Raw genomic sequence first — 17,121 nt, forward strand, 5'->3', positions numbered from 1 at the left:
GTAGAATGGTCCCCCAGGGATTTCTCCAACAGCTGCTGGCTCTGCTGTGCATGGGCCACCTTTCCTCACCAGCCCCTGCCCTCCTAGGGATTTCATGGAGAAGGTAGAAGAAAGGGAGGCACTTCTTGACATACTCAGCTTTCTGCTAAGGAGGGCAGATACACTTTTCAACTAAGGAAATCATGGGGCAAGGTACAAAGGAATTTTTTTTTTCCTTTTTTCTAAAAATCATTGCTACTTTGGATATGCTCATTACAGGAAAAACAGACCCTGATTTATTGCAGGGTAGTGTAAAAGAGACTGCAAAGAGCTGCAAAGGAAAAGTTCTAAATCTCACATGAAAAGTAAATATCTGGTTAAAAACGAGGTCAGATTTGCATAGGATATGTTCAATTCAGCGCAGCCCTAGAGCAACTGTGACCTATGCAAGAAATTACACAGACTTCTCCATTGTCTAGAGAAATAAACTGTAACTTCCAGTGCCATAGTGACATTATGCAGAATGAAGATTTTTCTTTTTTTTTTTTTTGTAGAAGCACAGAAATAAACCACGCACAGTTTTACAATATTTTATAGATTACTCAATTTATTTTTTTCTCCTTTTTTTCCCCATGAATTATTTCCTTCAAAAATAGTAAAAAATAAGTGAGTTTTGATAGATTCTAAAAAATGTAGTAGGTAATTGAATATTTCACAGCATTAGAAGTATGGAAAAATCTTTAATCACTTTGTTGTAGGGTAGAAAAAATTGAATACTTAGTCACATCCTTTTAAAACTCAGGAATCTATATTCATAGAACATTTTGATACTCCAAAATTGATTTTCCAACATTTTGAAACAGAAAAATCACAAAAATATAAGGAATATTCTGGAATTTTTGTTGTTGTTGTTGTTTAGGAGAAGTTAGTTAACAAATAGTATTTTGAAAATATAACACTTTGCCCAACACTGAAAAGATGCAGTGTGTTAGAAGCAGCTGTAGAAGTGATAAAAAGCCCAGTTTTATCCCCACCTGTGCATGGCCTGGGGTAGTTCTGGGAAAACATTCTGGGCCTATTAATTGGTATTTTTCAGCGTGTAGATCTGTAAATGAGGCTAAAGCTTTTAGACTAAAGATATATCACTGCTGAATACTTATGCATCACGCTGCAATAAAATTCTAACATTTAAATTCACTTGATTTTTTATTTTATTTTTTTAATATTACATGTACTCTTGAAAGTATATCAGATTATTCCATTAAACTATATATTCTTGATCCACGTGAACAGAAGTAATTGAAAGGATAACTCAATAGCTTTCAACTTGGGACATGGGAGAAAGACTAAAATCACATCGAATTTGAATGCATCCTCCCCACACAGACCTTTTAAATCGTCCTAACAGTCTCACAAAAGAGGATTCCTAGAGAACAGGAATTCCTATGGGATGATATACTTAATATTATTTTGTATTTCTTTGCGTCAAATGAACTCTAACTATAAAACACTCATTGACATGTGTTTGCACACTTGTGCAAGTGTGTATACATTTGTACTTTATATATCTAATGAATTGCATATCATTTATATTTTATATAACTGTTATGAATTGCATATCAAATGTATTTCACCCATTTTTACGGTAACTGCAAAACCTTTGACTGACAAATGGATTTAAAAAAATTTGCATTTCTTACTGAGCTGCCACTCTTACCAAGTTTTCCACTCCTGCTGTCATAGTTTACTTTTGAGTCAATCATTTGCCTGCCCTAGTTATTTCAAGTGATTACTTCAGCATAGCCTCCATTGGGATGCTTTAATGTAATGTGAATTCCCTTTCAAGACTGGTGAGATGTGGAGGGAGAAAAGAAGAATGATGGACATCAGGAAAGCTGAAGACATGTGGAGGTATGACAACCCAAATAAATGAAAGTAACTCTGCTGCAAATGATGTCGCTGAACAGAAAGCATCTGGATAAATAAGGATGCAGAATATGGAGAAAGACAAATGCAGGGAAGGCAAAGTGGTAGGTCTAAAAAAGTCTTGATGTAAAGCATTCATATTGAAATACTGAAGCATGACTTCTCATAAAGAATAATTATTCTTTTTCCACAAAATGTAGGAGGCAAATGCTGCTGGCAGTTCCAGTGCATGGAAATTGGTTCTTATTACTGAATCTTTCTTTTTGTTATTCTTGCATTCTTTGCAGCACTCACTTTCTCATCATTAGCATTTGGCCACTAGTAATACTAAGATGTCCTGGTATAAATAAGTTCTTATGAATTTTTGAATTGTGACCAAACAGAAGTCAGAATTGACATTAGTAAAACAAAGATTGACTACCTAGGGACTGAGATACTATTATATGAATTGAAAATAAATGCTTTTGAATTTATTATTGTCATTATATTTTATTAATTTTCTTCTGGTTATTATGTATAGCTCTTACTTGATTTGTAAGGAAAAGAGGAAAATCAGGTTTGACAAAAAGAATCTTGCCAACATTCTGTATTGGTTCTAGTACAGTGACCATATGATTGGCCCATATTCTACTGTAAACTACCAAGCATTTGTATCAGGCTGTATATCTTTTTGAATATGGATCTTTGAAAGATTGGAGCTGCAATTAGAAGTGAAATATATAAAATGTTTTCTAGACAAAGCAGTTACACTTAGATATTTAAAATTCTTTTCATTGTTAACATTATGAAGTTTTTATTTAATACTGGCCTGCCTCATGAATATTTCTTGTACCAGCTCCCAGCTGGCAAGACTAGTTGCAGAAATTCAGTGCAACATATAAGACCTAACATTTATTCCATCTTTCCTAATAACATGCACTGATTTGCTAAAGAACTTTTCACTCATAGCATCCTTCGGTAGAAAGGAGTAGGCATGGACCTGAGACTGATAACAATCTTGACGTCATTATTAGGATAACTATTTTGTCTATTTAAGTGTTCCATGAAGCCCTGACTCTTCTGCAGCTGGTGCTTTGCTGTTCCCTAGCATGGCGTGCACAAATGCAGGCCATCTTTCATTCTCAAATGAAGGAACAAAAGTGCTTGGCTTGATAGTGGCAGTTTTGATACAAACACTATTGCCTATGGGAGAAGAATCTGCTACATGTTTCTCAGAATCAAAGTGACTGTGTTGCAGTCTGTTGTTGCTTTGTCTTGAAAGCAGATGACCTCTGGCAGTGCATCCAGGTCTTGCACCTTTTCGGAAATCTTTTTTCTTCAAATGCACTCTCTGGTGTGAAACAAAGAAATTGCCTTTTGTAGATATTTCATGGAAGAAAAAGCATAGAGGATTTCTGATTAAAATGCACAGAGCAGTTGTGCCAGGGTTGTACTCACACAGCAAGAGGAAAATGAACACACAACTGTTCATTTTAATGAGGAAGTGTAGGTGGAAGAAGATGACCTACATGATTTTATGAATAAAAGATATAATCTGATGCAATCATTTCATTAATACACACATGGCATGAAATGAAAGCAGAGTGTAGCAGATGGCTGTGAGAGGTCTTAGATAGGCGTTTTCTGTTTAGTAGCTAACTACTTAGGTATTGAGGATTACACCAAATGCTGTCAGAAAGAAAGCACTCATCACATTGGTCTTCGAAAGAAAATATTCCAGTTTTATAAAAGTAATGTAGGAATATCTCCCTTTTGTGACATTGGATGGAAAGTGCAATCACAAAGCTAATGTGGGGCAATAAAGATCCAGGGAGATTTATTCTGAGATAAAATATATGGAAAAAATGAATCTATATCTTTAAAAGGGTGTAGTATTTGGGGGGTGCTTCTGTAAGATATGGATCTTGTTTTCACATGAATTAATCTCAACATAGAGAACAACAAGGTTGGAACACAATGATTCTATACATGATCTGACAGGTAGGCAGCGGCCAGCTGGCTGCTTTGCCCTGCCCAAGTCATGCCATCAGCACTGGGGCTGCAGGGAGTCTGATACCAGAGCCAAATATGTCGGTGCAGGCCCTGTGTGGTCAGCCCTGTATTTGAGGAATGCATAGCCTGAGAGATTTGTTGGCCTCCCAGCCTTTTGCAAAACCAAATCAGGGCAAAAGGGCTGGATTTCTTAGAGAGAATCTGTCCTATCTCTTCTTAGAGACAGATTAACCTCAGTTTGGCATCTGAACTGAGGACACACACAGTCTCATTCTCCAAATCTAATCCAAGATCAGCTCCATCTGTATTATGTTAACATGAATTAATATTGAGGCAGAGCCATCTTTGAATACATGTGGGGGCTGGAGTTCTGATTTCACTTTGGAAAGGTTGTTTGAGCTCGGTTGTTGTTTTGACTTTGGTATGGGGAGTTCTTTTTGCTGGTGTGAGGTTTGTGAGGGTTGTGTTATGAATGCTGAATTTAATCTGCAGACAAATAGTCATTTTCTTCAAATGCAGAGCAAACCAAATATAAATACATCCTCAACTCCAAAGCCTGCACTTGGGAGTGTGAAGCCATCTTTATTTACTTTTTATACAGCTAACAAATATGTGGAACTGGACAGGACTGCCCTGTTTTTTTCAGTAAGAAATGATTATTTGTAAGCCTTGAGCTTTGTATAATTTAAAGTGCTGATAATCCTGAGTGCTTGTGAATGTAATACGTGCGTGATTTTATAATGTGAATATCACACATGATGCAGATGCTTCAGTAGCATTCTTACTAGTCTACTCATCTGCAAATCATAGCTTTATCATGGACTGGAGTATTCAGGGAAACAACGAAAAATCTAATAACCCCAAGAAGCTGAAGATCTTCTTAAGTCTACTATTCAAACTTCAGATACTTTGTAATTTAGGTATTTGTCAGGTGTATGGAAAACTGGTAATCACAGCCTGAACCTCTACTTAATCAGCTGAGGCAAGTGTCGGGTCAGCTGTGGGCGCACAGGTGAGAGTAATTCAGCTGTGCTCCCGGAAGGGGTGAAGCTTGACTCCACCTTCCCTAGACTTCATTTAAGGGCTGACCACCATTAAGGCAGCATCTCTTTGAGGTTGCTTCTTTGTGGAGAGTGGGTAGTCAGCCTCAGCATTTTTCAGCCAGACTGAAAGCATCCATATTGGTAAGTTTTCCCTATGGATAACCTTTTGAATATCTATTACCATCTTTTCTATTATTCTACCTTACAGTCAGGCAAGTCCGTGGGTTGCTGTTGCCCATGTGGTGAATAAAGGGAATGTTAATAATTACTTTCCATTCACTTAAAATGTGTGTTAGCATCAAGAAACACTCAGATTGTAATTATTATCTTTTTGCCCACTTTCACAGAGATCTGAAGTCCACAAACAGTCAAGTGTAAAGACAAGCGTCCAGTTTGTGAATAAGGTGATGATGTGGCATATGAAGCTACTGTTAGAAAAGGAAAGGTCAGCTGTTTTAGAATGAGTTACAACTCCCTGACCTGAAATATTTAACTTTAAAACACACATAAGCAAAGTATATTTCATATCAGTGTTTACATATCTGTAACATTCATTTATGTTACTTCCCCTTTATGTTTCTACAAGTGGGCTACCAGCAATAAGTAGATCTCATAACAAAGAGCAAATACCGGTTAACTGATTACCAAAAGCTCAGTGTACGGTTTGATCAGAATTTGATTCCTGTTTGTTTACTGGTCATAAAAACTCAGATATGTATGTTTTCTATCCTGAGGCTACTTAACAGCTTCCCTTTGTAGAAATGCATATACTTGACTGTGGACCAAAATCTCCTCTGTGCTCTTCAGTAATTTCTGTCAAGGTCTTTCTCTCTCTGGTTCTCCAAATAGGATTATCATCATTAGCTTATTAGCATACTCCCTGCCCTCTCTCCTTCTGCACATGCATTACTGCTTCCTTTCTTGTTTTGATCTCTGTTATTTTCAGATGCCTCTCCACAGAGATACTTTGTGGCCCTAATGAAAAACTTTATGGCTGATAGATACTGCAGTCCTTTTAAAACAAAAGGAACAACACTTTTTTTTTTTTTGTCTTTTCTTTCTTTATGTTGGCGCAGCAGCAGGTTTTACAAACACACGCACATACTGCAGGAGGTGTGAGTTTCAGGTTTAAAGAAGGATGTTGTCAGGATTTAAGGAAAAGCAGTGGTGTTGGAAAGAAACAATCCAGATTACTTCTTAACATCCACTTGATTGGATAAGACAAAAAAATCTGCAATTTTCTGTGCAAATAGAGGCATTCATTGATCTTCTCATATTTGACATTTCCCCATTTCAAAGGCTTAAGGATCCAGTCAGGAAACGGACCCAGTAACATGAATCAGGGACCATATGCACACATCAAAGGAAAAGGCAAATTTTAAGATGTCTGAAACACACCAGTGTCCTGTACATTGATGAAGCTTGGCTGTATTTATTTAGAGAACGCTTCTCATCATTAGCACAACACATTTTTTTTCATGAGACAGCTGCAAATTAAAGAGGACCATACTGTTTAGAGTGGCCTAAACCATTCTGCTTTGGAAGAAGACTGATTTTACTGAGTTTGGCAGCAGGAATGCTGATCAGATTGATTTGAATTTTTCTTATGTTCATTTTAATAAGATCAGTTGAGTAGGTAAAAAGCTACACTTTATGGAAATGTAGAGAACACACTTTAGGATTCACCACCAGGGAAGAGTCAATCCCAGCAGGTGTCAATGTTTGTCTGAAATTGTTTGATAGTGTCTCAGGTACAGTCTCTAAGGGTTGCCATAAAATAAAAAATATTTAAAACATATTGTAATGATTTTGGGGAATATGTAAATGTTTTATAATGAAGGGATGTCTTTATTCTCATGCTGTTTGGAGATGTTTTGAATGAAGGTTTGGTGTCTTTTCTTGCTTAAATCCAATCTCAGAATTCTCAAAAATGGCTATATATGTTCACTTCTTAGTGATTCTTGTATTATATTTATGATCAGAGGAAAATTAAGGCACAGCTTTAAGACCAGTATCCCCCAAAGGTAAGCAGTTGTATTAGTTGAGATTGCTGCTGCATGACACTGCTGTTCTCTCAAGCCCGGGAACTCTCAGAGCCCCACAGCTCCCGACTCTGCAGTCAGGCACAGGGGCACAGCACCCCGGAGTAGCAGCCGCGGGCCAGTGCCGGTTCCCCGGGGTACTCTCCCTTGGGGTCCTATCCCAAAGGTGGGGAGGTGGCCGGAATGGCCTGGCCGCGACCGGGAAGGGCTCTGGTCGGGCGACTAGCTGCTCGCTGGCGAGGGGAGCCTCGTGGCGGCTGGGCCAGCTCTTTCTCCGCCTCCCTTCTCCTCATTTATTTACTTCATTTGTTTTATCGCATTTATTTATTTATATTCACGGGAATAATAAAAAATGAGAAAATCCGAGCTCTGCTTTTGGCTGCTCTCCACCAACCTGTCAGTGACGCAAGCGGAGACTACTTAAAGGCAGATTAGAGGCAGCAAGACATTAAAAGCCAACCTTCCTCCCTCCTCGGCGCGGGTCCGCCGCGGCACGAGCTGAGTGGTCCGGGCCGGGCTCGGCTGCCGCGGGGCCCCGAATAGAGTCGGGCCGAGCCGAACCGGGCAGAGCCGAGCCGAGAGTCCTCGGAAGGGCTGCCGCGTCCAGCTGCCTTTCTACTACCGGACTGCAGGCGGTAGAAGGGGGTTTCTCCCGTTTGTTTTTTTTATAATTTTTTGTTGTTGCTGTTGTTGTATTTTTTTTTTCTTTCTCCACCCCTTGCAACACAATAACAAAAAGAAAAAAAAAAAAAAAAGTGGGGGGAAGAAGAAAGGGGTAGGAAGAAGTGAAGAGATCCCCTCCGCTTGCCAAAGTCTTTGTCTCCGGATGAACAGCGATGGGGGAATGGACTATTCTAGAGAGGCTACTGGAAGCTGCCGTGCAGCAGCACTCTACTATGATAGGGAGGTAAGGGCGACGGGGTGCTGAGGGGGGGAGCGCGGGGTTGCCCTGCTGCCGAGTCCTGGCGGTGCGAGCAGACTGCGCGGGGCTCCTGCCGTGCGCGCCTGGAGACTGCCTGTGTGCGGGCGGAGCGGGCACGGAGCCACGGCACAGGACGCGGAGACACGGCGCTCGGCCCGACCTCGAGGAGTAGGGGGGCTGCGGGCAGACACTGAGGGAATTCCACCGCTACAGCGGTCCCGTAGCCGGAGCCCTTCCGCGCCTCTCTGCGCATTCTGCAGCTGAGGCCCTCGCGGTCGCTGTTGTTTCTCCCAGAGGGGCCGGGGCAGCTCCCAACAGGAGCTGGGGCTGGCGGCGAGGCACGGCCGCTCCCCGCCGCGCCGAGGCGATACCGCACCGGCTGCGGAGCCCCGGGACGATCAGCACTGGACAGCTCCCGGTCGCGCGCACTGACGGGCTTCTCTGTTCCAGGATCCTGCTGACCGTGGTGGTGATCTTCAGGATCCTCATTGTGGCCATTGTAGGGGAGACGGTGTACGATGACGAGCAAACTATGTTTGTCTGTAATACGCTGCAGCCAGGCTGCAACCAGGCTTGTTACGACCAGGCTTTCCCTATTTCTCACATAAGGTATTGGGTGTTCCAGATCATCATGGTGTGCACTCCCAGCCTGTGCTTCATAACATACTCTGTTCATCAGTCTGCTAAGCAGAGGGAACGGAGGTACTCCACTGTCTTCCTCACCTTGGAGAGAGACCAGGATTCAATGAAGCGTGAGGACAGTAAGAAAATCAAGAACACTATTGTCAATGGGGTGCTGCAGAACACTGAGAACTCCACCAAAGAGGCAGAACCAGACTGCTTAGAAGTGAAGGAGATCCCCAATCCTGCAATCAGAACTACAAAATCAAAGATGAGGAGGCAAGAAGGCATTTCTCGATTTTATATCATCCAAGTGGTCTTTCGAAATGCCCTAGAGATTGGATTCTTAGTGGGACAGTATTTTCTGTATGGATTCAATGTCCCTTCCATGTACGAATGTGACAGATACCCTTGCATTAAAGAAGTAGAGTGCTATGTCTCTAGACCCACTGAGAAGACTGTGTTCTTGGTGTTCATGTTTGCTGTCAGTGGCATTTGTGTGGTGCTCAATTTGGCAGAACTGAACCACCTGGGCTGGAGAAAGATCAAAATGGCAGTGAGAGGAGTACAGGCAAAAAGGAAATCCATATATGAAATCAGAAATAAGGACCTGCCAAGAATGAGCATGCCTAACTTTGGCAGGACTCAGTCAAGTGACTCAGCTTATGTGTGAGGCTGTGACAGAACTGAAACTTGGTGCCAGGTGGAACAGACCCAGACACTATTAGAGAAAGGTACATTGCTTAGGCAAGCATTTTATCAAACCACCAAGAAAGCCATTAAGGTATTGGATCTGCACTTACTGAACTAGCTGCAGAAATGCAGTGCTATGTAAAAGACTGAAAAACAAACAAACAAACAAACCACAAAACAGCTATAAAACCATGCTTGATCTAGCCTTACAGCTACTATTATTACTAATTTTCTTTCTAAAGATTGAATGCTATCTGTTGGTGGAGTGGCTTTTTGGTCATCATTAGGATGAGTTTACAGTTCGGACTGTCTGACTGATCTTTGTAAACATGTAGAATGTTCATATTAAAAATCTGCAAGGATACTCTATGTGGGGTGGGATGGGGTGGGGTAAACTGTTACAATGTGCAGATGTAAGCATGTTTTAAAAGGAGGGTAATTGCACTGTGACCACAGATCTATCAGGACATCTGCTTTCACCTATCTCAGATGTCTGATGTTATTTTGCTAGTCTGCATCACAGAGTTCTTCCTGGTGTGTATTACTAGCTATTTTCTAACATAGTTTGTGCATCATCTAGTTATGCTAAACAATAAATGCTGGATATAATTTTGCCATTTATTGTTTGCCTGTCCTCACACACCAGAGTCCTTAATCATCTTATATTAGTTGTGATATAAAAAATATAACAGCACATTTCAGTTCATTCCCTGATATGTGCATGAATAAGATGGAGTTGGTTCATGCTGGCCAAGTTACATACTTACCTACAGTTACCTACGGTGACATACATACCAAAGGAACAGAGTTCATTGCTTTTAACTGTGATTATATCACCTTCTCTCTGCTCTTATTTGTATAAGTGCCATACTTGAAACATCCAACTCTGTACTTAATCAGAAGGTTGTTTTGGAATACCAGTTGTAATAAAGTGATTTTATACTCTCCTTTATTTCTTTTATGCTATTTGTTTAGTCATTGCAGTGGTGTAAAAAGCAGCTAAAATCTCTATTCATAAATAAAGTATTTGCCTTTTTTTTTGTAAGCCAGAGAGGTTTGTTCTTCTTTATTATTGTATACAGTTGTGGAAATATACAAAATATTTGACTTATAAATACTCTTCAGGGTTTAAAGTGTCTTGTTTATATTCTGAACTCTAAGTGACAAAACCTGGGAAATCAAGACTATTCATTATGTCCGTTTTCCTCTTAAGCAATAATTTTCTGTCTTTAAAGCCTGATCCAAAGCCCACTGACACCAACAGCCTTCATTCTGCTGACACTAAGGGCAACACAGTTGGCTGCCAAGGTCACTCTGGAAATAGCAGGGTGTGTTTACCTTGAAAATGAAACAATTGCAGCTTTTCATCAGGGAATAGTAACCTCAGCTTTTCTGCTTTACAGCTGATTCAAGAAAGACACTGTTCCTGTCCCCTCGACTTACTGGTAAGCCACTGGGGCAGTCAGAAAGAAATCTCTATTAATAGCAATGATTTTAATATAGGGTACAAAGATTTGCTTACGGACCATACCTAATTCCCAACGACTTTGACAGAGGGTATCTCACTGGCAACAGTAGGACTTGGATCAGGATTCAAAAACCATAAGATTTCATTCTTAACTAAGTGTTATCTGCACTTTAAAGAAAAGTGCCCAAATGGTGATGGAAAAATTGGGGATACTTTATAATGCATGAAGGAGATGAGGGTTTAGAGCTACAAATGGCCTTTTGATTGTATTTTATTTCAAGCCTGACTATGGATTTTATTATACTTTGTCCTGGAGATAGTGCATATAGATCTTTTCTTTATGGATTACAGTAAATATTTCAACATTTAATTCTTTTTGCTTGCCAGTGTTGAAAACAACAACAGCAACAAAAAACCCTCGCACACAATAAAAACCAAACCACAGAAGTCATTAGCTGTTAGATAGTGTATTCATTATCATTTTCGCTTATAGGCTTTTTTCTTCCAAAGTGAAAAAAAAATACTTTGAAATGTGTCATGTTTTTAAAGATTTTAAAAATCTTTTTCCTTATGTAAAAAAATAAATTTTTTACAGTTTGATTATAGAAGATCATAAAATGGACTTATCAAATGATTCTGTGCAGTATAAATGCTCACTGATATTGCTAGTTGACTGCATGTTCACTGGAAAACTGCCGGTTATTTTTAGAAAGGCAACATGGCAGCTAAAATCTCCATCTGCAATATAACAAGCTTCTAAAGATTACTATTTGACACACAAATCCAAGCCTGATCTTCATTTTGTGGATTTGTGGGTTGTTCTGCAAATTCACCCTTTGAATTTATATTGAACTGGAAAATGTTTGACAGTCATAAGGATTGTTTTAAAGTTGAAGAAATAGGAGATTTTGTGCAAAAGACTTGATCTATTGCCAATTAAAACTGAAGGAAAAAATTCATGCTGACTTCACTGGGCTTTGGTTCAGGTTCAGCTTGATTTCCTGTCAGGCAGAAGAGCTAATGCAGGTTATTTCTTGTAGATGCATAGCCAGTGTTCAATCAGACTCGAGTGAAGGTGCGCATCTTGATAGCTGTAAGGTTTTAATGCTTAAAATTCCTTTGCATATGACACAGAAATGATCTGTTTATAACAGTCAAAGCCAGTGACTCAGTTCATTCAATTACTTTATGCAGTTGCACATTTTGTACTTCAGTAAGCTGGGATTCTTCAGAATTTTCATAATAGAAATATATAGGGAAATACAAATGTTGATTTATTCAATAGTATCAGTGATAAAGAAGGCAAAGGCTCATAGTTTGATAAACAAAATACAATTCCTCTATTTATTTTTTTTTATTTTTTTATTTTTTGAGTAAGTTCTAAATAATTTGTGTATTTCTGAAGAGAAATGAAATGATGTCAGAAGATCAAGTGTTCTAGCCTGCCTATTCAACTGCTGCATTTTGTTTCTTACCTATGACTTATTTGTCATGAGCAAGAGAAATACTGGAAACACCTTTTTCAGTCAGTGTATCATGTAAAAGTCATATGATTAATGCTAATGGACTTCTTTATCATGAATGCTGGCTGTTTATTTATAGAATAAATGCTTTAAAATTATCACAACAATGGGAAAGCGTGTTAGCTGAACAGAAATGAATGAGAGTTGAAGCATAAATTATGGCCACATAGGCTTTGCTCCTGTCTCATTGAAATGAATTAGTTTTTCCAGTGATATGTATGGAAGATTCAGATAATAAATATGAAAATTCAGTTCATATCTGTATTATTCATTTCACACCCTATTTGGTACTTGTGGACAATAATGTTTCTCAGCTTAAATGGAAACAAATATTATGATCACTAAAGAAGTACAGAAATGGGGTCCAAAAAGTGGAGAATTGTGAGGGAGAGAACAGGCATAGACTATTATGTCTGATGTTGCACTTCATGAAATGATGAGATTTGGCTTTCTCTGAGATGAAGACAGTTCCCAAATGAAGGGAACATCCCATTATTTCCTGAGATTAACTGGGGGGATTACATCTTCTCTAATGTCCACCAATTTTCGGGACATTTTGGGATGCTTCTCCCAGAAGTTCTATGTTATTGTAAGCTTTCAGAAAACATGCTGAACTTTAGAGGTGGATACATAGAAGTCAAATAATCCAAGACACAGTTATAAATTAAGTGCAGTCTTCTAACTGAACAAGTCACATTTAAAGAAATAAAAATTACTTTTCCTTCTATGAAATTATTGCACTATGGGCTGTGCTAATAGCAAATTTAACTGGGCAATCGTGTACACAAGTCATAGCTAAAAAGAGGCTTGCCTTAATTGTATTAAAATCATTGTGTTAAAATCTGTCAGCTTTTACCTGGTAATGACTGAAATAGAGATGATAACTGAATATGTATGACTTCTTTATAAAAATGCATGGTATAAAATAAAATGCAAGTTTAATTTTAAAAATATTTTATGTTGTTTCTTATGCAATCATGGTAACATTTTTTTAAAAAGAATTAAAATATTTCTTTACGTTTAAGAGTAACTTGCAATAAACATACATTAAAAGTGGTCTTATTACATGGTCAGAATTCAAATACAAAGGGATTTCTACTGCATGTAATATTCTAAAAGCATAGGTGTTTTGAAAAACTTAATTTTCTAGAAACATCTTAACTTACCCTTAAAAAATATCACCCTGTTCTAGCAGCGTCCTTTGGATAAGAATGTGTGAAGCTCTGTGTATTCAAGGCTTTTGAGAGGGAAGATTCCACATCTGATATTGCTAAATGTCCTCAATGTACTTGAATTAAATGTATTTTTAAGTATAAAACATACTCAATTCTTAAATTCAATTTTCTCATTTAAGAGTGAGAATATACCTTTAAGAGCAGGAAAATAAGTTCGTTTGTATCTCTTGTATTTGCCATATGTCTGTCAGAATGTATCAGAAGTGACACATTACATATTTCTATTTAATGAAACTACTGAGGTTTCTCTATTTATAAATGGAGTGGAATCACATTCTAAGTCAAATTTTAGCCATAGAATCCAGAAAATATAAAGATTTAACCAGGATATTAATTTCACAAAATCTTGGTTGCATTTATTTATTTATTTATTTATTAGTGAGGTGAAAATTTTCTTCACCTTTTCTTTAAATCTTCAATTTAAATTTCCAAATTATGCCTCCTGGGGTGCGTAATGTTCTTGTTTTACTTTTCTAATCATCATAATAATCTAAGATTCTGTATGTATTTTAAGGTATTATAATTCTAAAACAGAGTTAACAAATATTGTCAGTTTTTTTTTGCCAAATTTACATGAGACAGACCATTAAGTATCACTAGAAATATGTAATTACGAACCTGTCCAACTCTTTTCACTAGGATTTGTTTAGTACTTTAATTATTACTCTTAAGAAATCAAGTGTTCTGTGCTTTCTCATGGCACTGTCTTGTCGATAATTGTGTACTGAAGATTTTCTCTACCTTCAGCAATGCGATTTGCTCTTCAGATTTTGGCTTGCATTCAGATCAATAAGATCAGCATGTGAGCAATCAGTGGAATAAAAGTGATCAGTGGAACAAAGGAAAAGAAGTGAATTTTAAAATGACGTTGATCTTAGAATATAGTACAGTCTCTATGGTATTATGAGGCATACATGAGTAGATATTGTGTATCATTTGCAACCTTACTAACAAAAAGGCAGTTAGAGACTTCTGAGGGACTCATTTTGAAGTCATTAGTTTCTAAATGTCTCAAATAGTTATTCAAAACTATCTCAAGATGATGTATAGATTGGAATGTAATTGTGAAATTGCATGTAGAGTTTGACTTTTCCATTCTGGTATTAAAAAAAGAATGGACTTCAATTGTACCATTTTTATTACAATGCACTAAAAGCATGGATGGATAAAATGTTTCTAGTACAATTAATGAATTTGCCAGTGTGACCCATTAACATTAACATGTGCAGCTAAATCTTACTTCACTAAGCAGAATATATTAATTAAACTCTCATATTTACTCAACACCTTGAACTTTCTACAGTAAACTATACAGTATTTTAAATTCATTTTAAACTAGTTAAACTTCGAGGCCCTCCTGTATGCTCATGAGAACACATATCAAGGAGAAGCTAGCTTGTCAGGGTGAGCATATGGTTATCTAAATTTAGCCTGTTTTATTGAAAAGGCGTCAAATTTGATACGTTGAAACTGTCACACCGTTGGAATAGCAGTTTATGCTTTGCAGTATTACATACTGTGTAATGGTACAGTGAGCCAAGTAGCTGTGCGGCACTGGATACTTGATTCCTCCTAATACTGAAAAGGCTAGGAATTTATTTTCTCTGAATTTTCTTTTCCAGTGATCTCCTGCTTTGAATAAAAAAGACAAAAAAGGAATCATGACAGAAACACAGCCAGGAGGCCTAGCTATGGTAAGGAAATATGTGTAAGTTTCTAAAACAAAAATATAAAAATAGAACAATGCCTGGACCATTAATCATAGCCAAGCAGGAATGCTCAGAAACATGCCCCGCTTCCCTAGTATAAGGTTTGAGTGATGCTATAGGGCTATCTCAGCTACAATACAGATGCTGCAATTCTCTGTGGAAATATTTATAATTAACCCCTGAGTGGACATTGGTCTGAGTGCATGTGTAAAAGGTACTGTTTGGCTGACATACCTGTTCAAGAGTTAAAGCTTCTGATTTTTTGGTCAGCAAAATTATGCTGTTATTCACCATGAAATGAAAGACAGTCATTGAAGTGAATGTGTTTTCTCAAAGTTCATCCTAGGACAGCTGATCACATTCTCAGAGGAACTCAAAGCACAAAACAGACTCAAGTCTGTTCAGCAGTAGTATAAGCAAAACCATGGGGGAGAGAGAACAGGAAGATCTGGCTTTGCCAGTTTTCTACTGCTAAGGAGAAGTGGGGAATTAAAGCTGTGATTACAGCTTGTCCTTGCCTTTACCCCTGACTTCTCTGCTCAGACAGTGCTGTCACCTCTCATATGCAGCCCTTCCCTGGACTTAGCAGCTGTGGCAAGCTCAGTGGCAGTGCCTCTTGTTCTCTTGCCTTTGCAGGATGTGTAATGGGCCCAACAACAGAAGAACCCGAGCAGTTGGCAGCTCTTGCTTGTCCAGGGATAGCTTCATCCTTCTTGTGCAAGACAGCTGCTCGTAATATCAAGTCTTGCCTTGGGCATGATTATTCATGCATTCAATCCATAGAGGAAAAAAAAAAAAAAAAGAATCTCATAAAACATGAGAGTTATTGTATGAAATTAAGGCTGTAACTTCCCAGTGGCTCAGAGATGTACACAACAAAACTCTTTACACCAGATCATTCATCCAGAAATGCTGACTCATTACAGAACTAATGGATATAAAGTTAAATTCTACATATGAAGGTGTGAGGGTACTTTTTCAGTGTCAGTTGGAAAACCTCAGAGTAATCTGAGGAAGAACAAAATGTCACATGCAAGTTAATGAAGAATGAAAAATAATGTCAATATTTTCTATGAAGTTCATTTTGCTTTGAAATAAAATGCTAGATAATACATACAAAGGGTCTTCCATGGGGAGTAAAGTGAGTAAGTGTCCCCTTGCCAATTTTTTTTAATAACACCTTCTGGCACTCAGCAAACTCGGAGCATCAGGATAGTTCTATACTGAGATGAATTTAAGTAAAGAAATATCCTCAACTGAAAAAAAAGTAAAGTTTAAAAAGTCTTCCATACAATAAATTCTATTGACTATACTTTAGAAATCATTTGAATTGTTTCTTAAAACAAAATGTATCAAGACAAGTTTTAAACTAGTACCAGGAGAGACTAACTTAAAAGAAAATGGCAAACACTGCTGGAGTTAGAATGACAGAATTCAATATATTTTAAATCCCAATTTATATTAATTGCTATAGATGATGCTGATAAAAATCTTTTGTGCAGAAGCAGTGTGCTTCTATATATCCATGCTTAAAGAACTGTACTTCATCTTGTCATATTTATAATGGCATTGCTAAAAGCAAGATTTAGCTATTGCTAAACCTGATACAGCAGAATCATTATTGGCACTTCATTTGTGGAAGTTTCCTAATTTTTTGTCCATTTTTTTCTTTGGAATAAATTGACGTTTTAGAAAAATAAGATGGGAGTAAAGACAAAAGAAGAAAATCCAGTTCTTAAACGGTGTTTAATTTTATTTTTCAGTGTATTTGGAAATCTAAATTCCCCTGGTAATTATTTGCATTAATGTTGAGTAAAGAATAAGGAGTGTACGTTTAGTCAATAGACTAAAACCTTGTTGAGTGAATGTGCTTTTTCTTAGATATGATGGCCCTTAGAGAGGCAAGCTTCCTGCAGCAGGCTCATATTCAACCAGTGAAGGTTGAGTGAGTGTTCTCAGTATGTGGAC

General features: G+C 37.9%; 1 protein-coding gene and 1 long non-coding RNA gene across 2 annotated transcripts; both read left to right on the plus strand.

Moving 5' to 3' along the window:
- Positions 1 to 7,390: 7,390 nt before the first annotated feature.
- Positions 7,391 to 10,269, plus strand: GJD2 (gap junction protein delta 2). Its single transcript, XM_015864911.3, has 2 exons — positions 7,391 to 7,889; positions 8,355 to 10,269. The coding sequence occupies exons 1-2, from the start codon at positions 7,819 to 7,821 to the stop codon at positions 9,196 to 9,198; spliced, it is 915 nt and encodes a 304-aa protein (XP_015720397.1). The 5' UTR covers positions 7,391 to 7,818; the 3' UTR covers positions 9,199 to 10,269.
- Positions 10,270 to 10,534: 265 nt separating this feature from the next.
- On the plus strand, positions 10,535 to 15,958 carry LOC146760747 (uncharacterized). The gene is made up of 2 exons (XR_014947193.1): positions 10,535 to 10,663; positions 15,067 to 15,958. It is a non-coding gene; the product is annotated as an uncharacterized LOC146760747 (long non-coding RNA).
- The last annotated feature ends 1,163 nt before the right edge of the window (positions 15,959 to 17,121 follow it).

This window comes from Coturnix japonica, chromosome 5, assembly GCF_054131305.1.
Source record: "Coturnix japonica strain WE chromosome 5, WE-NBRP24, whole genome shotgun sequence".
In the NCBI taxonomy this organism is placed as follows: Eukaryota; Metazoa; Chordata; class Aves; order Galliformes; family Phasianidae; genus Coturnix; species Coturnix japonica.

Bases quoted from the DNA above. Each gene is read 5' to 3' on its own strand.
- GJD2 (XM_015864911.3), top strand. From the start codon at position 7,819: ATGGGGGAATGGACTATTCTAGAGAGGCTACTGGAAGCTGCCGTGCAG. The intron at 7,890-8,354 runs GTAAGGGCGACG...TCTCTGTTCCAG, and splicing joins CACTCTACTATGATAGGGAG to GATCCTGCTGACCGTGGTGG.